The 24,370-nt window shown below is 43.5% G+C and overlaps 1 protein-coding gene across 16 annotated transcripts in view; it reads left to right on the forward strand.

The window, feature by feature from the left end:
• The first annotated feature begins 818 nt into the window (after positions 1-818).
• The window catches only part of ARID3B (AT-rich interaction domain 3B), a 54,288-nt gene continuing 30,736 nt past the window's right edge, over positions 819-24,370 (forward strand). For 6 of the 16 annotated variants that reach the window (XR_013370571.1, XR_013370570.1, XM_077881874.1 and 3 more), the window contains exons 1-5: positions 819-915; positions 1,305-1,346; positions 1,690-1,878; positions 2,143-2,257; positions 3,631-4,262. Coding sequence is in view for 14 of the 16 variants with exons in the window: in XM_077881874.1 (XP_077738000.1) it covers positions 2,212-2,257; positions 3,631-4,262 (678 nt within the window). In the remaining 2 variants the exon portion in view is untranslated. The remainder of the gene's footprint in view (positions 916-1,304; positions 1,347-1,689; positions 1,879-2,142; positions 2,258-3,630; positions 4,263-24,370) is intronic. The other 10 variants (XM_077881875.1, XM_077881881.1, XM_077881883.1 and 7 more) reach the window with 10 other exon arrangements.

The raw sequence follows: 24,370 nt of genomic DNA on the forward strand, positions 1-24,370 counted from the left end.
AGGGTCTCTAGAGATGGGGGCTGATGTCAGGGTCGCTAGAGATGGGGGGCTGCTGTCAGGGTCGCTAGAGATGAGGCCCAGATGGTAACGGGGCCTCATTATCCACCTGACATTATCCAGGTGGCAGATAGACGAGAGGAAAGCAAGAGCGGGAGCTGGCCGCCCCAGTGAACGGCTGACCTCGAAGGGCGGTTCGACAGGCGGCAAAGTCTTAAGAGTAAGCGTCGGGAAGCGAGGGTTTTTCCAAGAGGGGAGCGTCTTCCACACAGAGCGCCCCCACCCTCTGGACCCGGGAAGGGAGGATACGCCTTGCCCAGGGGACGAAGCATCCTCAGGGGGCAGCCAGGTCTCGGCCCGGGAGGTTCACGGGAACACTGACCTGGAAGCGGGAATCTCAGAGGAAGATCGACTTGAAAGCAGGCAGCGCGGGAAAGCAACCGAAGCAGAAAGAAACCCCGCGGGCACCCGTCGTGGTTCCCGTGCCTGCCTCCCGACGCGACGCCGCGCCTCACCACCCTCCGCGGCCGCAGGGCGCGCGGACGAGGAGCAACGCAGACCGACTCTTTTCAACTCCGCGCGGAAGTCCTGACGCCGGAAGTCCGCGGCGTGCGCGCCTTCCCATTGGCCGAAGTCCCCGCCGGCGTCCGTCCGCTTCCGCCGCCGACTCGGCGGGGCGGGGCCGTCCCTGAAGTCACTTCCTGCTTGGCCCCGCCCCTCGCTCCCTTTTTGGCCGCTTCCGGCCTCAGGCCCCGCCCCGGCCAGTGCGGCCCCGCCCCGGGCTCGCGGCCCCGGCCCCGCGGCGCCGCTTCCGGTGCGGGCCCCGCCCCGGCTGTGGCCCCCGGCTGCGGAGGAGGCCGAGGCGCAGCGGCTGGAGCCGGGGCCTGACGCCGGCGGACCCCGGAGCGCCGCGCTCGGGTAAGCCGCGTGGGGCCCGGCTCGCTCAGCCGCGCGGGGGCGGGGGCTGCTGCAGGTGGAGGGGCCGGAGGGCTGCGAGGGGAGGCAGGTGTGCGGGGGAAGGTGAGGGCGCGGGGAGCGGACCCCACGCGCCGCGCACCCGGCGGGGTGGTGTGATAAAGAGATGGGAGCTGCTAGGGCGAGGGTGATGGGGTCGGGGCGGCCGGGGAGCGCCCGCGGATTGGCTGGAGGGCTCGGGGGAGGTCGGAGTGATGGGGCCGGGGGAGGCGGGGGGGGGGCCCGGGGCCCCGGCGCGGCGGTCCGGGGGCTTCGGGGGAAATGGGGGAGGGGGCCGGGTTTAGGGACGGAGGGGCTTAGATTTGCGAGGGACACAAGTTTTCTCCATGTAGGCAGGTGGCATTGTTGTTTGGACCTTTCTGCTTCGGGACGGGGTAGGTGGGCTCTCGAGGTCTCGGGGGGAGGGCGTGTGACCTGGGGCACTGAGTCCTCTCCATCTCACCCAGGAGGCAGCCCCCCCCGCCCCACGCTGGGGACAGCGCGCCGGGAAGATGGTGCGGCCGCTCGGGAGGCGGGGGTTCGGGGCCCGGCAGGGCCCGGCTGAAAAACGATTCCCTTTGCAATACATTGTAGTGATTATAAAGGAAGTTTATTATTATTATTATTATTATTATTATTATTATTATTATTATTATTAGGAAAGTTAAAATGATCACCCGATCGTTTGATGTAGTCTTTTGTTTAATTTTTTTTTTTTTTTTTTTTTTTGGATGCCAGTTTTTTTTGTTGTTGTTGTTGTTTTTTAATCCTCAATGTATATCCTTTTGCCGGCTGGCTGGATTGAATGCTGGATTGAAAATCTTTTCATATTTCGTTACACTATAAAGAGGGCCAAAGCCGACTGAAAGAAGCGCTACGGGCGTTAAAGTCACACTTTCTCAAGCGCCAGGAGAGGAAGTTAAAAAGGCAAGTAAAGAGGCAGACTGGGATTTGAGTCTTGCCCTGAACGCGAAAGGCCAAAGCAAGCGCTTCTCAGATAAACAATGAGAATTTTTCATCTCCACTTCTTTTCACCTCGCTTTAAAGGGTTGCACCTTCCCCCTGCCCATTAAGAGATTAATAGACCCAGGCAGTTTTTATTGCTATGAAGGTGATTCCTATCCCCTTCTTCCCCCCACCCACCACCCCCGTTCGGTTTTTTGTTTTTTTTTTTTTTTTTTTAATCTTTAGTCTCAGTTGGAAAACAGTGAAACAACGCAAATATCAAGTCTCAACCTGTGCAATGAGTTCTTTCATGTGATGACAACCCTGTATGCCATTGTTGCAAGTCCTGTTCACCTAAAATGTGCGTGTGCCTAGTAATCACCCTTCAGTTATGGAGACTTGCTGAGGAAACAGAACTGGAGTGAGGTTCCTTGGGGGTGGGGGTGGGGGTGGGGGAGTGGAGATCTGGAGAGGAGGAAGGGAAAGGGGAAGCCAGAGTGGAGAAGAGGGTGTGAAAGGGGGGATGTGTTTGGAGACTGATTGGTAAGAATGCTGATAAACCTGCCCCCAGAACACTTTGGGCCTGAAAGCCTTTTCTGTGTGCGTTTGTCATAGAATGTCACAGTGGAAGTGAATCAGAAAGAAGAGGGATGTGAAGAGATTTACTTGGCCACTTATGAAAAAGCAGCATTAACTTGTTGTTTACACAATACTGATACCTGTTCCAATTTAATTAACTTTAAAATCTCCAGAGGAATTCCTTCCTGTTTGTTTTTTGGGTTTTTTTGTTTGTTTGTTTGAGCTGACCATTGCAATTTGAAACTCTTGCCCCCTTGCATGTTTCTTTCTTTCATGTTGTTGAAATTGGATTCTTTTTTGAAGCTATAATGTACAGTTAGCGGGGCTCAGCCCACTTGAAAAGCAGGCCGGCCATTCGATCGGGGAAATTTGAAAAGTTTAAACCTAAGAGCAGTTTGCTGTGTTCTGCTTTTGTAGGAGAGAGCTCATTCTGTCTGCCTGATAGCTCTGTGCCTAGCTAGGGCGGTGCTTTCTTTCTCTGATGGGCCTGGGAACATAAGCCGTGCTCTCTCCTTTGTAGACAGGCCCTTCTTTCCCTTTTTATTGTGGTTTTCTTACAACTTTTTTACAGTACAAACCCGGTTGCCTTTTCGGTGATAAACACGCTAATGTTTGATAATGTCGAGAGAGAGAGATCAGAACACAGAGTTTTGCAGGCTCGAAACTGTCTGGATTTACTTTTTATTTTTTTTTTTATTTTTTATTTTTTATTTATTATAGTCACAGAGAGAGAGAGAGAGAGAGAGAGAGGCAGAGACATAGGCAGAGGGAGAAGCAGGCTCCATGCACCGGGAGCCCGACGTGGGATTCGATCCCGGGTCTCCAGGATCGTGCCCTGGGCCAAAGGCAGGCGCTAAACCGCTGCGCCACCCAGGGATCCCGGATTTACTTTTTATACCCACATTTGTCCACCACTGCTGAGATCCATCCCGAATTTCCTCTCGTAAATCCCGTTCTTCACACCGTTTCCTACCGCACCCCCACCCCCACCCCAAGCTCCCACCACCACTCCTCTTAGAACCAGGGCTTAGAGCATATGATTAATGTTTAGAACTCATACCCTTGACTAGAAAAAAGAAAGTTTTTTAATATCTGTTTTACTCTTTCCCCCCCCTCTTGTTTCTCCTTCTTTGTGGTTTCTGTTAATCACTTAAGGTTTAGACCCAGTGTGCCGGCTGGGCTGTACCCAGGTTCAGAGCCATGCCAATTGGCGGGTGAAGCTTGAGGCAGTGATGGAACCACTGGCACAACAGAAGCAGCCTCGGCAGCCACCACCCCAACAGGCCTCTCCCCTGGCTCCTCTGCAGATGGATGCCAGAGAGAAGCAGGGACAGCAGATGAGAGAAGCCCCGTTCTTGTATGCCCAGAAGCTGGTCACGCAGCAGACTCTCCTTTCTGCCACCCCTGGGAGGCCATCTAGCAGCCCTGCCCTGGGTTCCTTAGCCAGAGGGCCACCAGCCTCAGCAGTGGCCCGAGTTTTTGAACGGAGCAACGTGAACTCAGAGCCTGAGGAGGAGGAAGGAGGTCTGGAAGATGAGGATGGGGATGATGAAGTTGCAGAGGTGGCTGAGAAAGAGGCCCAGGCCGCTTCCAAGTATTTTCATGTGCAGAAAGTGGCTCGCCATGACCCCAGAGCAGCACCTGGATCTGGTCTGCTTCCAGGACCAGGGCTTCCACTGCGTGCACAGCAAGCTAAAGAAGACCATACCAAAGATGCTTCCAAGGCCCCACCTTCAGTCTCCACAGCTGAGCAGCCAAGCTGGAATCTGGATGAGCAGCTCAAGCAGGTCAGTCTTCATGGTGCAGGGGGTCATTTATTCTTCCCAAAGGCCAGCTGAGAGGAGTACTGCCAGGGTCAGGATCTCTGCCAGTCTGGGCCTTCTCACCCAACTCAGTGACCCAACAGCCTAGTGATGCATAGACTGTGATATTTTTTTTTTCTCCTAGTTGTTTTCTTGATTACAGCAATGAAGTGTGCAGGTTCCTCCGAATATAGATTGTTTCAAGTGGGATGTGAAAGAATGTTAGTACAATCTGTTTTTTTTTTTTTTTTTTTAAAGGAAGGAAGAGGTTGCAACAGTGTTATGAGGGATATCTAAAAATGCAATTGTAACTCTAATTACAGTTTTTTTTAGTAAAAGAACAGTTTTGCATAAGACTATTGCTTAGCTCCAGGCTAAACCAGCGTTGTGCTCTTTAAGCACAGTTTTGTTGTTTATAGTTAAGTGTAGCTGACAAGAAGTTCTTGTGTTGTGTATATTTTCCAAATCATGCCTGCATGATTGCATCATTTCACCCATACACCACCCCCTTTGAAATAGGAAAGGGTAGACCTCAGAATTCCCAGTTTAGCCAAGGCAGGCTTAAGTGATTTTCAAACATGGCTGAGCATCAGAGTCGTCTTGGGAGCTTTAAAAAAATTCAGATTCTGGAATCTTAAAGAATTATCTTGGTGTGGAGTCTCAGGACTCTAAGGTGTTCTCAACCAGGCTTTTGGCTTCTGATTCCTATTCTCTTTCTGACCTGCAGTGCAGTTTTTCCTCACCCAAAGAATGGGAGTTGCTGATGAGTTGTTCCAGGTTAAGTGACTCTTTGGTGCTTAGGGAGTTTGTGACAAAGCCGGTAGTTTCTAGGTACTCATAAGTATGTGCTCTTCATGTGGCCCAGTGGTGCTCTTTGGAAATGAGTCGTGAAGAACTATGGGTTTTCACAGGGCAACTGAGAAGTCATCTAAGAAAAGTCCTTTGGAACCTGAAAACACAGTGTCTTTGTATAAAGGAGCCCTGCGTAGTTGATCTGAGTTTTACCACAGCAGTGTTTCCAGTGGATTCCAGAGCTGGCAAAGTATGGTTCCATTCTCATCTCTTCCATTTATTACCCTGTGATCTGTCGGTAGGGCTCTCAATCTCTCTGAGCCTGTGTCCTTTCATCTGGGAAGTGAAAATGATGAAGCGTACCTCCCAGGGATGGTGTGAGGTTTGACTGAGCTAGCAGCACCCGGTAGGTCGGAGTGCTCCAGGTGCCCTTTATGCACAGAGCGCCGTCCTCTGCTGCGGCCACACCAACAGGCTGGGAAGTGGGCGAGGCGCCCACTGGCACCCGGGGGCACCTGGGCCTTCCCGCAGATCACCAGGAGGTAGAGGCTGAGCTGGGACTTGGATCAGAGAGTCCCAGCTTCCACGACAGCGGCAGCCTGGCCGCCGGCCCGGACCCGCCTCCTGGCTGATTGCTTTAGTTTAGCAAAACATCTGTGAGTTGCCTGCAGCCCCCGCGCTGCCTGCGGCTGGCAGAGTTCCATGCGGCCGCTGAGTCAGCCCGCAGCGGGCTCCCGCCCTGACGGCACTGGGAAAGTTCAGGCCCGAGGCGGCTGGGCTGCCCCCGCCTTGGCAGCTGGCCAGCCTCTGCGTGTGTGCGGTCGTTCCTAGAAAGTGCAGCCGCGTGCGAGGAACAAGTGGAGCTCCAGAGCCTGTCTGTCTTCAGGAAGTGCAGCAGGTGTTGAGGTCAAGCCATTAGAGCTCTGAAAAAAGAGCCTCTTCAGAAGCGGCGTGTGCATGCACACATGGGTGCACACCGGCAGGCACCCAGTCTGGTGCTCTGGGCACAGCAGCCCTGTGAAGACACAGCTCAATGCTCAGGGGCTGGCTGTTGGTTTTCTGAAACCCTTTGGGTTCATTTTAAGTTTCTAAGGCATATTTAACTAATTATAGACTGCCCGGCAGAGCACCTGCTAGGATGTTTTACAAACACCAACAGAGCGGAGGCCTCATCTCACACCCTAAAATTCCCCCTCCCCTTGGATTTGGAGATCGAGAACTGGGTTAGGGGGTCCTTGGGTAACAGTGACTTTAAAACCTCAGATGCGTGGGCCGCCTGGGTGGCTCAGCAGTTGAGCATCTGCCTTCGGCTCAGGGCGCGACCCTGGGGTCCCGGGGTCCTGGGATCGAATCCCACACTGGGCTCCCTGCATGGAGCCTGCTTCTCCCTCTGCCTGTGTCTCTGCCTCTCTCTCCGTGTCTCTCATGAATAAATAAATAAAATCTTAAAAAACAACCTCAGATGCACGTCACCCTTTGCTTTTGAATTTAATTTTATAAAATTACTTCATTATGTATCCTCCTCCTTTGTCTAATCCTGCCTTTAAAGAAGTAAATGATATGCTTGCCGATTAAAACATCTTTTTTTAAAAGTTATGCTTAGGAAGGGGGGGACTGAAAAAATACCCTCGGGGAGAGACTGTTGAAACCCTTACAGACCATGAAACTAGCCAGCTTTTTTATTGTTCACAGTCTTTTGTTTCTGAGGCAGTTAACTTGTAGAGAGCAGAAATGGAATATGCCTTGCTCTGGCCAACAGTTACAAAGATCTTCCGCAGGTAATACTGTCAATGTGTTGCCGTGTGCATTTTGTTCTTTAATGCAACAGACTTTCACTGAGGCTTCTTTGGGCCAGGCCTGAGCTCCGTGGAACTAAGGAGCTCACGTTTTAAGCAGAACCCATGTGGAAACCTTAAGGGGCATTGGTCTTGAATTGCAGTAATTTCACTCTGTCCAAAGTCAGCAGAAGCCCAACTGCCCAGTCTTAGCTGTGCTGCAGATATTTTAAAAACAAGGTTTTGTTTCAGACATTTACATACCAAGGTAAAAACATTAATTTTGTCTACAGCATAGCTAGCATAGCTTGGTAAACCAACAGGAATACTCAAAAGTATCTTGCAAGACTTTGGGGGGTGCAGGTGGGCAGGCACCTGCTGATCAAAAAGCAAAATTTATTTATTTATTTATTTATTTATTTATTTATTTATTTTTATTTATTTATGATAGGCACACAGTGAGAGAGAGAGAGGCAGAGACACAGGCAGAGGGAGAAGCAGGCTCCATGCACCGGGAGCCTGACGTGGGATTCGATCCCGGGTCTCCAGGATCGCGCCCTGGGCCAAAGGCAGGCGCCAAACCGCTGCGCCACCCAGGGATCCCCCAAAAAGCAAAATTTAAAAGCTTAAGGACTCCACAGTTTCCTTTGTTCTGTAATCCCTTTCTTAGAACATATGAAGTCAAAATAATTTTATGGATTCTCTTTAAAGAAACTCTTAGAAAATAATTGTTTCTTAAGGCCCAGATCATTAGACAGAGTATAGTATTCTCTGACACCAGGGTGATGGGAAGATGGATAATGCCATTGAGCCAAGCATTCTAAAGCCCATCAGATTTCGATGGGCAGAGTAAACAATTGTAAAACAAGGCAACAGACAAAGAGCTGAGTGTCCCTTCTCTCGAGGGAGCTCAGTAGAGCCCTGTCAGCACACATCCAAGTGGGGGGTGTTGCTGGTCTATTAGGGGTAGTCCTCTGTCTTCCTGGGAAGAGGGTAGTTCAGGCAATACAGGCTTTGTCTGTCCTGAGCCTGTTAGTGAAGCCAGGTTTCCAGAAGGGGGTGGACTTCCAGAGAATAGAAAGATGAGCAATTGCTTGATAGGCATGCGGGGAGCCAAAGTGTGTGTGTGTGTGTGTGTGTGTGTGTGTGTGTGTTTCATACTTTGGCAGCCTCCAAGGTTACTGAGTGTGGGAAGGTTGAAGGATGGCTGACTGCTTGGTCTCTGGAATCTATTGCCAAGAATTTGTCTAAATAATAAGGTTCCGTTTCTTGGGCTAGTCCTACTTTTCTAGGTATATACTGCATGTCTTTGGAACATTTGATGCTTTTCGTGAAGATTGTGCAAACTATTGCATGAATAAAAATAAGATCATAAGCGTCCCTCACTTTTCTTTGTAGGTCTGTCTTGCATGCCCTTAGCTTCTGCCGTCACAGTGGAGTCTCATCAGTGGTTCTTAATTGAGGTTCATCTCCCCCCCCAACCCACCAACACACCCTGCTCCCGGATGTTGTTTGGCTGTGCTGACTGGGAGGGGGAGATGCTGGTGCACATCCTAGAATTACCTGGTTCAAGATGTCTGTAGTGCCAGGTTGAGAAACCTGCTTTACGTTGTGTAATTAGAAAGAGAACATGTGCCATGTTTTCGTCAGGCACTGCCCTGGACTGTTTCTTTGTGTTTCGGTCTTGGTCACTGAAGAGTTTGGTACCCTTGAGTTTTCGTTGAATCTCCTTTCAGTATCTGTGTTGAGTTCATGTCTCTCCGCATAGTCACCTGGGTGACCAAACTGTCACTCAGGAGAGGATTGGGACCTAGAACTTGAGCCCTCTCATTTGGCTCTGCCAGCGGTGCTTCCAGCCTAGCATTCTGTGATGCCTGAGATGTCTGTGGTGATCTGTGAGACAGCTTGGTTGCTCTTTTAGACATTAACCCCAAAAGGTTAAGGTATAAATACTCAGCAAACATGTTAATTAGTAACAGATTTAATTATTAAATCAACATTGGTTTTGGGGCCAGAAGGCATGGATTTAGATCCTCGCTCCACTGCTTGCTCGCTGTAGTACTCGGGACAGGTGCCCTAACCTACCCCTCTGAACCCATACATACTTGTATCCCAGAGGATGGTAATCCTCTCCCACCATGCTCAGGGAGCAACTGTAAAAATATTACCAAAGTGGAAGAAGAATACGAGTGTGGAAGATCTTTGTAAATTTATACCATCAAGCAGGTTAGGTCAGACTGGCGTTAGCACCAATACACATCTTGAAGCTGTATTTCTTCAGGCTTTACTACCTTTGTAGGTAAGATGCTCCATAAATCCTAGACACTGCTTTGAAACAATTCCTTTTCAAGTTTCCCAGAGCTGTGACCAAACTCTCATAATCTGGAGTTCTCTGAAACATTTCCGGATTATGTGAGCTAAAACTGTTGCACTTTAGTCAGCACTTAAAAAAAAATCTTTTCTTTTTCTCCTTGTTGAGAAACCATTGTACTTTTTTTTTTTTTTTCCATTGTACTTTTGAAGCTGCTTCTTTCCACATTAAAATAGGAGCATGTGCATGGCACCTGGGTGGCTAAGTGGTTGAGCGTCTGCCTTCATTCAGTTCAGGTTGTGATCCCAGGGTCCTGGGATCAAGCCCCACGTCGGGCTCCCCACAGGGGAGCCCCTCTGCCTCTGTCTCTCTCTCTCTCATGAGTAAATAAAAAAATCTTTAAAAATAAGGACATGGGCATGTTTCTTCTTTAGGTAGAATTAAGCTTTATTTACGTTGAATTCTTTTTTTTAAAGATTTTATTTATTATTTATTTGACAGAGAGAGCATGAGCAGTGGGGGAGAGCAGAGGGAGGAACAGACTCCCCGCTGAGCAGGGAGCCTGCTGTGCAGGGCTCTATCCCAAGACCCCAGATCAGGACCTGAGCCGAAGGCAGAGTACCTGATTTAGCCACCCAGGTGCCCCAAATTTACTTTGAATTCTTATGGATACATGGTCATGACTTAACTGAAGTCCTTACCCTTCTTACCAAACACTGATCCCACCACATGCATCTGAGACCCCATCCCCCTCCTAATTTTCAGGGACTTGCTTCATCAGAGAAAGGGCTATCTCCCTGACTCTTTGGACCCACTGGCTTCTGAAACTTTTTCCACATTCATATGTGTTCTCCTGTCTCCCAGATTTAAAAAACAACAATAAGCCCCTTTAATCCATAAATCTGTCTGGTTCATTTGTTATAGGGGAATGAGAAGTCATTTTTAAAAAACCTTCCCTTGACTACACATCTCTTTCCAGCTTAGCTCTTGTCTCCGTCCCCACAGCAGAGCTTCCCAGAGGCATTGTTTGCACTCCTACCTCCACTTTGTCACCTCCAGCTCACTCCTCAACACACTGCAGTCTAGACTCTGTCTCTTCCATGTTCCTGAAGTTCCTCTTGGTGAGGCCTCCCAGTGACCTCCATGCTGCTAAGCCCAGCCTGCTCTCACCTCACTTGATTTCTCAGTGGCATCGAATACAGTAGACTCCTCTCCTCCAAACATTCTCTTCCTTTGCTCTCCATGTCCCCTCCATTAGCTTATTTTCCTTTCTCTGTCTCTTCTGTGTGACCACTAGAACCCCAAGTTCTCAGGGCTTAGCGCCTCTTCTCTATACCCCCACCCCCACCCCGCCCTGGGCAATTTCTTTCACTCTCAGGGTTTTAAATACTGTCCACAAGCCATTGACTCCAGTATGCATCGTTTGGTCCTTGTTTCCATTCTGAGTTCAGTTGCCATATTCCCAACTACCTTCTTGACATTTCGACTTCGATGTTTTACTGGCATCTCAAGTCTAACACCTGTGAAGCCGAACTCCTGATTTCCAGCCTACTCCCCTACGATTATTTCCTCCTTAGTTCTTCCTTCTCTTAAAGGACATTTCTCTCCCTTTGGTCATTCGTATCAGAGACCTTCTTGTTGACTCGCTCTCATACTCCATCTGGTGATGTCCAGTCCCTCACCAGGTCTTACCAACTCTCCTAAGTGTCTAGACCACTTTTCTCCTCCACTGTCACCTCCCTAATCCAGGCTGCCGACGCTATCAACAAGTGTCTGTGTCTTCCCTCCCCCATTCTAATCCATTCTCTACACAGTAGCTGGAATGATCTTCTAAAAAACCAATCAGATTATGTCATTCCTTTAATGCCACCCAAGTATGATGTCAGTTGCTCTAATTGGAAAAGCCCAATCTGCATAATCTGATCCCTGCCAGTTTGTCAGCCTTATTTTTGTGAATCTCCTGATGTATCACTGTACTCCAGCCACCCTGGTCTTTCCATATGCTAGTCCTTTTGCCTGGAACACTCCTCTAGGTTAACTCTTACCCAGCCTTCAGTTCTCACCTTAAATATCGCTTCCTCAGAGGCACTGTCTTCACCTTTAGTGTAGATCAGGTTATAGACTGTCATTGAACATCATACTTTTACGTTCAATTACTATACTTTTATAGATTCAGTGAACTTATACCGAAACATCATTATTCCCAAAGTCTCTAGTTTACCTTCCAGTCACTCTTGGTGTTGTAGGTTCTGTGAGTTTGTGTGGGGTTGGCTTGTTGGGTATCTGATTCCTATTCTTGACGGTAAACTCTTAAGACAGCAGGAACACAATCTGCCTTGCTTATCATTGTATCCTGGTGCCCAGCAGAGCAATGGCAGATAATAGGTACTGAATAAATATTTGTGTCTCCCACTGTTTTTGGTTTGCCCTGTTCTTGTTTCTGTTCTTTAATGCAAATGGCACCATTTCATTTTTTTAGAGCAGTCTTAGGTTCATAGCAAAACTGAGCGGAAGATACAGTGATTTCCCATATTGTCCCTGGCCCCACGTATGCATAGCCTCCCCCACTATCAAAATCCCCCATTAGGGGCACCTGGGTGGCTCAGTGGTTGAGCATCTGTTTGCCTTTGGTTCAGGTCATGATCCTAGAGTCCTGGGATTGAGGTCTGCATCAGGCCCCACGCAGGGAGCCTGCTTCTGCCTCTGCCTATGTCTCCGCCTCTGTGTGTTTGTGTGTCTCATGAATTTAAAAACAAAAAAACCCGACTGGAATGGTACAGTTTTGCAGTCAATGAACCTATACTGAGATATCATTATCCCCGAAAGTCTCTAGTTTACCTTCCAGTCACTCTTGATGTTGTAGGTTCTGTGAGTTTTGACAAATGTATATAAAATGGCACGTATCCACCGCTGTAGTATCATACATAGTTTCACTGCCCTAAAAATCCTCTGTGCTTTCTCTTTAAGTCCTGGCAACCCCTGATTTTTTTTTGGCTCCATAGTTTTACCTTCTTCAGAATACCATATAGTTGGAATCATACAGTGTATAGCCTTTTCAGATAAGCTTCTTTCACTTAATAATATACATTTAAGATCCCTCCATGTCTTTTCATGGCTTGATAGCTCATTTCTTTTTAGCATTGAATCTGGATGTACCACAGTTTATTTATCCATTCACCTATCGAGAAACATCTTGGTTGATTGGCAAATATGAATAAAGCTGCTATCAACATCTTTGTACAGGTTTTTGTGTAGACATAAGTTTTCAGCTTATTTGGGTGAACACCAAGGAGCACAACTGCTGGGTTGTATGTTAAGAGTATGATTAGTTTTGTAGGAAGCTGCTAAACTGTCTTCCAAAGTGGCTGTACTATTTTGCATTCCCACTGACAATGAATGAGGATTCAACATCCTCGCCAGCATCTGGTGGTGGTAATGTTTGGTATTCTTGCCTCTTTTTTTTTAATTGAAATTTTCACTGAGATCATTGTAGATTCACATGCTGTTATAAAAAGGATAATTTAGAGAGATCCCTGTACACTTTGCCCAGTTTCCTCCAATGGTGACATTTTATTTTTAATTAATTAATTAATTAATTAATTAATTAAAGATTTTGTTTATTTATTTGAAATTGAGAGACAGCACACAGTACGGGGAGGGGCAGAGAGAGAGTAAAAAGGGGATGCAGACTTCCTGCTGAGTGGGGAGCCCAACTCAGGGCTGAATCCCAGGACCTCGAGATCATGACCTGAGCCCAAGTCAGACACTTAACTGACTGAGCCACCCAGATAGATACCCCCAATGGTAACATTTTACAAAGCTATAGTATACTATTACAACCTGAATATTGACAGTGTTATTATCCACTGATCTTATTACATTTTCCAAATTTTACATGTATTCTGGGTCTATTTTTTTAAGCCTATTTAGTTGTATGTTTAATACATCTTCTGAAATTCTTCTTGCTTATTAATAAGTGCATTTGAAGCTGTAGATTTCTCTCAAGGTCACATTTTTCCTGTATCCCACAAATGTTGATATGTAACATTTTTCATTGGTTGATACTAAACATTTCATTATTTCAGTTGTGATTGCTTCTTTAATTCATGTATTGTTCGAGTGTTTTTAGTTTCCAAATATGTGGGTTTTTAAAATATACTAACTTGCAGCTTTTTTTTTTTTTTTTTTATGATAGGCACACAGAGAGAGAGAGAGAGAGGCAGAGACACAGGCAGAGGGAGAAGCAGGCTCCATGCAGGGAGCCCGATGTGGGACTCGATCCCTGGACTCCAGGATCATGCCCCAGGCCAAAGGCAGGCGCTAAACTGCTGAGCCACCCAGGGATCCCCAACTTGCAGCTTTATAATAAAGCTCTAACCATTATAGTTAGAGAGTTGGTATGATAATAACTTTCTAGAATTTGTTACAATGTCCTTTTTGTTGGCCTTGTGTGCAGTCAGTTTCTATAAATTCTCCATGTGTGCTTGGAAAGAATGTAAATTTTTCTTTTGATAGATGTGGGGTTGCATATCTGTCTACTGGATCAAACTTATTAGTTGTGTTACTCAAATCTTCCTTATCCTTACTAAGTTTCATTTGTGTAATCAGTTTCAGAGAGAGGTGAATTAAATTATTCCAGGGTAGGACTGGCTTTCTTTTGACAAGTGCTAGTACATTTTTTTCCTTACACATACCAGTCTTTATATCTTAAGACCACATATCCATGTAATTATTAGGATTGGTGATACATGTGGGTCTATTTCTGCCCTCTAGATTTGGATTTTCAATTTAACCAAGGGTTCTCTTTGCTTCTTGTTTTGTCCTTTCCTGTCTTTTGTTCATTTGAGGTTTTGTTTTTTGTTTTTGTTTTGTGTTGTTTTTACTCAGGCTTTGTCTCCTCTACTGGTAGAAGTTATATTTCAGTTTCTGTTCTTTTCTTGATTACATTTAGATTTTACCTTGCATTCTTGACTTTTTGTACTACTCTCAAACAATATTAGGACCTTAGAGATTCTAGTTTTGTTTTGTTTTGTTTTGTTTTTAAAGATTTTATTTATTTATTCATGAGAGACACAGAGAGAGAGAGGCAGAGACACAGGCAGAGGGAGAAGCAGGCTCCATGCAGGAAGCCCGATGTGGGACTCAATCCCCGGTCTCTGGGATACGGCCCTGGGCTGAAGGCAGCGCTAAACTACCAAGCCACCCAGGCTGCCCTTAGGATTTTATTTATTTATTTATGAGAGACACGGAGACAGAGGCAGAGACACAGGCAGGGGGAGGAGCAGGCTCGGTGCAGGGAGCCCATTGTGGGACTCGATCCCAGGGCCCCAGGATCACGCCCTAAGCTGAAGGCAGACACTTAATTGCTAAGCTACCCAGGCTCCCAAATATTTTCATATTCTATTTTCCAACTTTGAATTCTCTCTTCAGCTCTTTCTATGCTACTTAATAACTTAAAAAATTGTTTATCTTAAATTGTGTTTAATTTCTGTACTTTTTTGACTTTTAAAAAATCTGCCTCTTAAAAAAAAAAAAACTGCCTCTTTTTACCAGTTGGTTTCTATTCCTTTTTTAAAGCACTTTGAACATCTTTAACTTTTTAAAAACTTTGTTACAGAATTGTTAAAACTTTTTATTATGGAAATCTCTAGCATACAAAGGAAGAGAGAATGGTAGCAACTGTCTGTGTCCTTTACCCAGCTTTCAACAATTACCAACAATCTGCCATTCTTTAAACATGCTTATTTTAGAGACTCTTTTTAAATTATTCTATTATTATCTCCTTCTTGGAGTACTATTTCTTGTTTCCTGTTACTCTCCCATACGATGGCTTATTTCCTCTTGTGGTCTTTTTGTTTTCCCAGTGGAAGCTCATTTTGAGTTGGGATTTGTTTCCATGGGAATCCCATGTGCTGGATTATGGAAGCATTCCTAAGGGGAGTTTTGTCTTCTCTTCTGCTGGGGCCCTACAAGTTTAGCTAGTTGTCATTGCTTTGGGATAATGTGAATTTGGAGTTCCATCTGTGCCTGGTGAGAGCCTGGGCTTCCTTTTCTTATGGACCCTATTCTTCCACGAGGCCCTGGACAAACCACAAGGTTCCTTACTTCTCCAGGCTGGTGGGCAGTTTTTTAAGCACCAGTTAATGGGGGCATGGGGGGTGGAAGTGTAGTCCTTCGTGACCTCTGGCTTTATGCATTTATCTCAGTTCTGGTTCCTGGCATGCAAGGCGCCTGCAGCCTGGACTCCTCTCTTGCAATTAAATCCCCAGTCCTCAGCCCTTAGATGTTAAGAACTATATCCAGATCCCTTCTCCCTTGAGTCCTACAGCTTTGGCACCTGCTCACTACTGGTTGATTCCTTTATGTTTCCAGCACTGTGGACTCTGCTTTCTGTCTTGGTTTCAAACTCAGCTGTATGTGTAAGGGGTGTGGAGTGCTGAATTTTACTAGTATTTCTGAGTGAAGTCTTCTTTGGAGAGGGAGGGAGGGAGGCAATAGACTTCTTCTATTTCAGACTGACCTTAATCATGATTTTGTTTGCTGAGTTTTTTTGTTTTTGATTTTTAATAGCTTAGGCTTTTTGACATCTTGTGTGTCAGGTACTTGCCTTATTTCATTGAGTTGTGTGAGTCAGATCCTGATTTTATCTCTCTTTAAATGTTTGTTTTACAGATGAGGAAAGAATTATGCTGCTTGTAGTCTCACAGTTGAGAAGCTGGTATATTAACCCACAGGGTCAGACTTCAGCCTCTTCCTGTGCTCTTTCTCACTTAGCCATTCTAGATAGAGCAGGGCAATGATGATCTTTTTTTGGTGCTCACATTACTCTATAAGTAATTTTGTTTTATTTTTTCTCATTGTCAAAGTAAATCAGACTCATTTCAGAAACATAGAAAATATAAACATTTGTAAAGGAGAAAATATAATCACCATAACCACATAACTTAGATGTAACTGTAAACATTTTCCTGGGCAGTTGACCCTTGAACAACACAAGTTTGAACTGGATGTTAAAGTTTTATTTATTTATTTTAGGGAGAGAGAGAGCATGAGCAGGGGTTGGGGGAGAGCTTCAAGCTGACTCAGAGCTGAGCATGGAGCCCAGTATGGGGCTCAGTCTCACAACCCTGAGATCATGACCTGAGCTGAAACCAAGAGTCCAGTGCTTAGCCAACTGTGCTACCCAGGCACCCCTGGATGGGTCTGTTTATATCTGTATTTTTTTTTCCATAAATACAGTACAGTACTGCAGATGTGTTTTCTCTTCGTGTGATTTTCTTAATAACAGTTTCTATTCTTTATCTCAGTTTATCGAGATACAAAAAATACAGCGTATAATACATATACATAGTATGTGTTAATTGACTATGTTATCGATAAGACTTCTGGTCAACAGTCAGCTATTGGTAGTTAAGTTTTTTGCGAATCAAAAGTAATATGCAAATTCTCCACTGCGTGTAGGGTCAGCATCCCTCGTTCCTAACCCTGGTGTTGTTCTGGGGTCAACTGTATTTCCTTTGTGTTTTAAAAAAAAAAATGCCTGTAGGGGCGCCTGGGTTGCTCAGTCCAGTTGAGCATCCAACTTTCTTGGTTTTGCTCTAGTTATGATCTCAAGCCCTGTGTCCCGGCTCTAAGCTCAGCAGGAAATCTGCTTGAGATTCTCTCTATCCCTCTGCCCCTCCTCACTGTGCAAGCATGCACGTGTGCTCACTCTCAGATAGATACATAAATCTTTTTTAAAACTGCTTATGATATGCATTTTATATATAATTTCATGGCTAACCTTCATCACCTAGTAGACTATAAGTAATTTTTATCATTAAAATTTATTGTAAAGGATTATTTTTAAAGTTTAAAGTTTAAAATAATGTATTACAGAAGTTATATTAACTCAGTTAATTTTAGAAATATAGAAATGTATAAAGTAAAAACCTGACTTTTGATTGGTCATTCTGAACAGTTTGATGCTATGTATTTTTTCAGAACTTTTTTCTCTTTACAAATACATTTGCTTGGGCAGCCCGGGTGGCTCAGCAGTTTAGTGTCGCCTTCGGCCCAGGGCATGATCCTGGAGACCCAGGATCAAGTCCCACTTGGGCTCCCTGCTTGGAGCCTGCTTCTCCCTTTGCCTGTGTCTCTACCTCTGTCTCTCTCTATGTGTCTCTCATGAATAAATATAATTTAAAAATCTTAAAAAAAGGGATCCCTGGGTGGCGCAGCGGTTTGGCGCCTGCCTTTGGCCCGGGGCGCGATCCTGGAGACCCGGGATCGAATCCCACATCGGGCTCCCGGTGCATGGAGCCTGCTTCTCCCTCTGCCTATGTCTCTGCCTCTCTCTCTCTCTCTCTGTGACTATCATAAATAAAAATTAAAAAAAAAAATAATAAAAAAAAAATAAAAATCTTAAAAAAAAAATAGCCTTGGAGGGGTGATCCTTCACTAAAAAAACAAAAACAAATACATTTGCTTATTTTTAACAAAAATAGGAATGCTGCACATTATTCTACAAGGTACTCTTTCACTTGGTGTTATGGCTGTCTTTCCGTGTGTGTTCATAATGATTTATTAATATTTTATAAGCGTTTATCTCGGAATTATACAAGTAGTATGAATAGACACTCAGGATAATTAAAACCACATAGGAAAATGCAGAATAAAAATTTATAGTTTAAAAAAATACAGTGTTCAGGACATCTAGATGGCTCAGTGGTTGAGTGTCTGCCTTTGGCTCAGGTCATGATCCCAGAGTCTTGGGATCGAGTTCCACATCAGGTTCCCTGCAGGGAGCCTGCTTGTCCTTCTCCCTACATCTCTGTCTCTCTCTGTGTGTCTCTCATTAATAAATAAAATACTTTAAAAAATATATATATATATATATACAGTGTTCTGTTGCTTTCCCTGCTCCCTTCCACCTCACCTCATCCCATCCCACAGGAGACTGCAGTTGGCATGAATCAGCTTCTAGGGCTGCTTCTGTATATTTACCTACTTAACTGTGTAGTTACAGAATGTGTTAGAAAAGAGTATGTGTGTTATGTGTATGCATTTAGTATAAATTAAACTACCTTTGTAGATGCTGGTGTAACCCTATGCCTTAGTGTCTGCATTTCTGTGGTAGGTGAGATTATCCTGAGAGGATAGATACATGTATATTGTTCTTTTCCTGTTTGCCTTTTGTATTTATTCTTGCCTTATCTTGCTTGTGCTTGTGGCCTTTGTCCATTTTTCTTTCTTTTTTTAATTGTAAAAACACATGAGATTACCCTCCTAACAAAATTTTAAGTGTACAGTACCTATTAACTATAAACAGTGTTGTACAGATCTCTAGAACTTTTTCATCTTACATAATGGAAACTTACTCCCCATGTTCCTACCCCATCAGCCCCTAGTGACCACCATTTTCCTTTCTACTTGATGAGTTTGACTACTTTAGATATCGTATGTAAGTGTATTCCTGCAGTTTCTGTCCTTATATGACTAGCTTATTCACTTTCATTTATTTAACTTTTAATTGAAATATTTTCATTATTTAGCATAATGCTCTCCAGGTTCATCTATGTTACCACATCCTGCAGGATTTTCTTCTTTTTAATGACTCAGTCTTATTCTGCAACTGAATAGAGTTGACACGCATTAGTTGCAGGTGTACAACATAGTGATTGCACAAGTCTCTACTTTGTGCTGTGCTCACCACAAGTGTAGCTACCACCTGTCACCATGCAACACTGTTATAGTATCACTGACTGGGTTCTCTATACTGTATCTTTTATCCTCATGGCTTATTCATCCCACTCCCCTTCACTCATTTTGCCCATCTTCCTATCTCCTTGCCCTCTGGCAACCATCAGTTCTTTCTTTGTGTTTCTGGGTCTGTTTCTGCTTTTTCTTTGTTTACTCATTTGTTTAGATTCTACAGGTAAGTAAAATCATATGGTTCTTGTCTTTCTCTGTTTGACTTATTTCGGTTAGCATCATACCCTTTAGGCCCATCCATGTTGCTGCCAGTAGCAAGATCTTACTCTTTTTTATGGCTGAATAATGGTGACACATATGTGTATATGTGTGTGAATGTGTTATGTATATATACCACATCATCTTTATCCATTCATCCATCAATGGATCCTTCTATCAATGGATACTTTAGTTGCTTCCATATCTTGGCTTTTGTAAATAATGAATACTGCTGCCGTAAACATAAGAATGCACATATCTTTTTTAATTAAGTGTTTTCATTTTCTTTGGGTAAACACCCAGTAGTGGAATTACTACATGATACGATATTTCCATCTTTAAATTTTGAGGAACCTCCTTACTAATGTGGCTATACCAGTTAACATTCCCACAAACAGTGCACCAGGATTATTTTTCTTCACTTTCTCACCGATACTTGTTATTCTTGTCTTTTTTTTTTCTTAAGATTTTTATTTTTAGGTAATCTCCACACCCAATATGGAGCTCAAACTCACAACCTGAGATCAAGAGTCACATGCTCCAGTGGCTGAGCAAGCCAGGCACCCCTTGTCTTTTTGATTCTAGCCATTTTAACAGGTGTAAGGTGGTATCTCATTGTGATTTTGATTGGTATTTCCCTGATGATTCATCTTTTCATGTGTCTATTAGCCATTTGTATGTCTCTAGGAAAGTATCTGTTCAGGTCCTCCACCCATTTTTAAATCCAGACTATTTGGGTTTTTTTTGGTGTTGAATTGTATAAGTTCTTTATATATTATGGATATTCCTTTTGAATATATCATTTGCAGATATCTTCTCCCATTCAGTAGGTGGCCTTTTGTTGATGGTTTCCTTTGCTGTGCAAAAGTTTTTCATTTTGACGTAGTCTCAGTAGTTTATTTTTGCTTTTGTTTCCCTTGCCTCTTGAGACAAATCTAGGAAAATGCTGCTAAGGCCAATGTGAAAGAAATTACAACCTGTGTTTTCTTCTAGGATTTTTATGGTTGGAGGTCTCATATTTAGGTCTTTGACCCATTTTGAGTTTATTTTTGTGTCTGGTGTGAGAAAGTGGTTCAGTTTCATTCTTTTCCATGTAGCTGTCCAATTTTCCCAGTGCCATTTATTGAAGAGATTGTCTTTTCCTCATTGTGTACTCATTCTTGCCTCCTTTGTTATAGGTTAATTGACCATATAAGCATGGGTTTATTTCTGGTATGCCACATTTTCATTATTCATTCATCCATCGATGAACACTTAGGTTGATTCCATATTTTGATTATTGTGAACCCTGCTGCAATGAGCATGAGAGTGCAGGTATTTCTTTAAGATCTTGATTCTTTTTTTGTTGTTGTTTGATGATCAAATTATTTATTTATGTATTTATGTGTTTATTTTTAATTTAAATTCAATTTGCTAACATATAGTATAACACCCAGTGCTCATCAAATGCCCTCCTTAGTGTCCATAACCTAATCTCCTGAATCCTCCACCCTCCTCCCCAATCCTGATTCTTTTGGATAAATAATCCAGAATTGGGATTGCTATATCATATGGTAGTTCTGTTTTTTATTTTTTCAGAAACCTCCATACTGTTCTCCAGATTGGCTGTACCATTTTACATTCCCACTAACAGTGCACAAAGATTCTAGTTTCTCCACATCTTCTCCAATACGTTATTTTCTGTTTGTTTTTACAATGGCCATCCTAACAGATGTGAGCGACATCTCATTGGCTTTGATTTGCATTTTCCTAATGATTAGTGTTGTTGAACATCTTTTCATGTGTCTGTTGGCCATCTGGATGTCTTCTTTGGAGAAGTGTCTATTCAAGTATTTACTCCCTTTGTAATTGGGTTATTTGGGAGGTTTTTTTTTTTTTTTTTTGCCATAAGTTGTAGGAGGTTCTTCTTCTTCTTCTTTTTTTTTTTTTTTTGTAAAGTTTATTTATCTATTTGGGGGATAGTGCAGGGGGCAAGGAAGAGAGAGAGAAACAGGCTACCTGCTCAGTGCGGAGCCCAACACAGGGCTCTATCTCATGACCCGGAGATCATGACCTGAACCCAAATCAAGAGTTGGATGCTTAGCTGACTGAGCCACTCAGGCACCCCTGTAGGAGTTTCTTACATCTTTTGGATATTAACCCCTTATCAGATAGATGATTTGCAAATGTTTTCTTCCATTTTTTTCTTTAATTTTGAAATTTTTTTAAAGGATTTTTATTCATGAGAGACACACAGAGAAAGGCAGAAACATAGGCAGAGAGAGAAACAGGCTCCCTGCAGGGAGCCCTATATGGGACCCGACCCCAGGATCATGACCTGAGCCAAAGGCTCAACCACTGAGCCACCCAAGCACCCAAATATTTTCTTCCATTCTGTATGTTGCCTCTTGCTCTGTTGATTGTTTCTGTGGCTGTGCAAAAGCTTTTTATTTTGTTGTAGTCCCATTTGTCTATTTTTACTCTTGTTGCCTGTGTCTTATCCAAGAAATCATTGCCAACACCTGTGTCATGCAGCTTTCATTCTATATTTTCTTCCACGAATTTTGTAGTTTCAGGTATTATATTTAAGTCTTTTATGTATGGTATGAGCTAAGAGTCCGTTTTCATTCTGTGCATGTGGATATTCAGTTTTCCTGACACCTTTTGTTGAAGAGACTATCCTTTCCCCATTGTGCATTCTTGATATCCTTCAAAGATCAATTGACCATACATATGCGGGTTTATTTCTGGACTCTGCATTCTGTTCTGTTGGTCTGTAATATCTGTCATTATGCCAGATACGCTGTTTTGATCACTGTAGTTTTGAGATATGTTTTGAAATTAGGAAGTATGAGGCCTCAGCTTTGTTCTTTCTCAAGATTGATTCAACTGGGTAGCCCCGGTGGCTTAGCAGTTTAGCGCCGCCTTCAGCCCGGGGCATGATCCTGGAGACCGAGGATCGAGTCCCACGTCGGGCTCCCTGCATGGAGCCTGCTTCTTCCTCTACCTGTCTGTCTCTCTCTCTCTGATAAATAAATAAAATCTTTAAAAAAAAAAAAAAAAAGATTGATTCAGCTATTTGGGATCCTTTGTGGTTCCATATGAATTCTAGAATTGTTTTTTTCTATTTCTATTTTTTAAATGCCACTGGGCTTTTGGTAAGGGTTGATTGAACCTATAGATCTCCTTGGGTAGTATGGATATTCTAATATTAGGTCTTCCCATCCATGACCATGGAACGTCTTTCCATTTTTCTGTATCTTCTTTAATTTTTTCACCAGTATTTTGTAGTGCACAAGTCTTTCACCTTCATAGTTAGGTTTATTCCTAAGTATTTTATTCTGTTTGATGCTGTTGAATATGGAATTGTTTTCTTAATTTCCTTCTTCGGTTGTTCGTTGTCAGTGTAGAGAGACACAACTGATTTTTGTGTGATTTTGTATCCTGAAACTTCCCAGAATTCACTTTTTAGTTCTTTTTTTTTTTTAAGATTTTATTTATTTATTCATGAGAGACAGAGAGAGAGAGAGGCCGAGACACAGGCAGAGGGAGAAGCAGGCTCCATGCAGGGAGCCTGACGTGGGACTCGATCCCGGGTCTCCAGGATCAGGCCCTGGGCTGAAGGCGGCGCTAAACCGCTGAGCCACCCGGGCTGCCCTCACTTTTTAGTTCTAATGGGTTTTTTTGGTATGTGGAATCTTTAGTTTTCTACATAGGAGATCATGTCATCTGCAAACAGAGATAATTATATTTCTTCCTTTCCAGTATGGATGCTTTTTATTTCTTTTTCTTGCCTAATTGTTCCAGCTAGGACTTCTAGTACTATGTTGAATAGAAATGGTAGGAATAGGCATCCTTGCCTTGTTCCTGACCTTAGAATAAAAGCTTTTAGTTTTTCACCATTGAGTATGGTGTTAGCTGTGGGCTTTTCATTCACAGCCTTTAAAATGTTGAAGTAATATATTTCTGTTCCTAAGTTTATTGAGTATCTTTGTCATGAAAGGATGTTAAATTTTGTCAAATTTTTTTTTGCATCTATTGAGATAATCGTGTGATTTTTCATCCTTCCACCTGTTAATGTGGTATATCCCCTTGATTAATTTTTTGTGTGTTGAATCATCCTTGCATCCCAGGGCATCAATTCCATTTGATCACGGTATATGATCCTTTTAATGTGCTGTTGATTGTGGTTTGCAGTGTTTTATGAAGGATTTTGCATCAGTATTTATCAGGTAGTTTCCTTGTGGTGTCTTTCTCTGGCTTTGTTATCAGGGTAATGCTGAGCTCATAAACAGAATTTAGAAGAGGGATCCCTGGGTGGCGCAGCGGTTTGGCGCCTGCCTTTGGCCCAGGGCGCGATCCTGGAGTCCCGGGATCGAATCCCACGTTGGGCTCCCGGTGCATGGAGCCTGCTTGTCTCTCTGCCTCTCTCTCTCTCTTTCTCTCTCTCTGACTATCATAAATAAATAAATTAAAAAAAAAAAAAGAATTTAGAAGAGTTTGGGAAGGATTGGATGTTAATTCTTTTTTAAATGTTTGGTAGAATTTACTTGTGAAACCATCTGATTCTGGCCTTTTCTTTGTTAGTAGGTTTGGATTCTGATTCAGTCTTCTTGCTAATTATGAGTCTGTTCAGGTTTTCTATTTCTTCATAATTTCATCTTGGTAGGTGGTAAGTTTCTAAGAATTTTTAGTTTAGCTCACGGTTTGACAATTTTGTTACCTTTTCAGAAAAACAACTGTTAGTTTTGTTGATGTTTTTCTGTTGTTTTTCTAGTGCCTGTTTTGTTTATTTCTGTTCCAATCTTGATACTTCCTTCCTTCAGCTAACTTTGGGCTTAGTTTGTTCTTTTTCTAGTTCTTTGATATGTAGAGTTAGGTTGTTTGATATCTTTTTTAATGTAGGCGTTTATTGCTATAAATTTCCCTCTCAGTTCTGCTTCTGCTACATTCCATGAGTTTTGGTTTGTGTTTTGTTACCTTTACCTATTTTTCTATTTGGTTACCTTTGTTTTATTGAGCTGTAATAACTTGTGCATAGGCCCTTGTCTTTATGTTGCAAGTATTTTTCACATTTGCTGGTCCTTCATCTTGTAATCCTTTCATCAAGTAGGAGTTGACATTTTGATGTAGCTAAATCAATTGATATTTCCCTTTATGGTTTCTCTCATATTTTAAAAGGCCCCCCTCTCCCCAGGATTATGAGTGTGTGTGTGTGTGTATGTGTGTGTGTGTGTGTGTGTGTATTTTTTTAAGATGTCATTCATTTATCTGAGAGAGAGAGA

Source organism: Canis aureus, chromosome 32 (genome assembly GCF_053574225.1).
Source record: "Canis aureus isolate CA01 chromosome 32, VMU_Caureus_v.1.0, whole genome shotgun sequence".
NCBI lineage: Eukaryota > Metazoa > Chordata > Mammalia > Carnivora > Canidae > Canis > Canis aureus.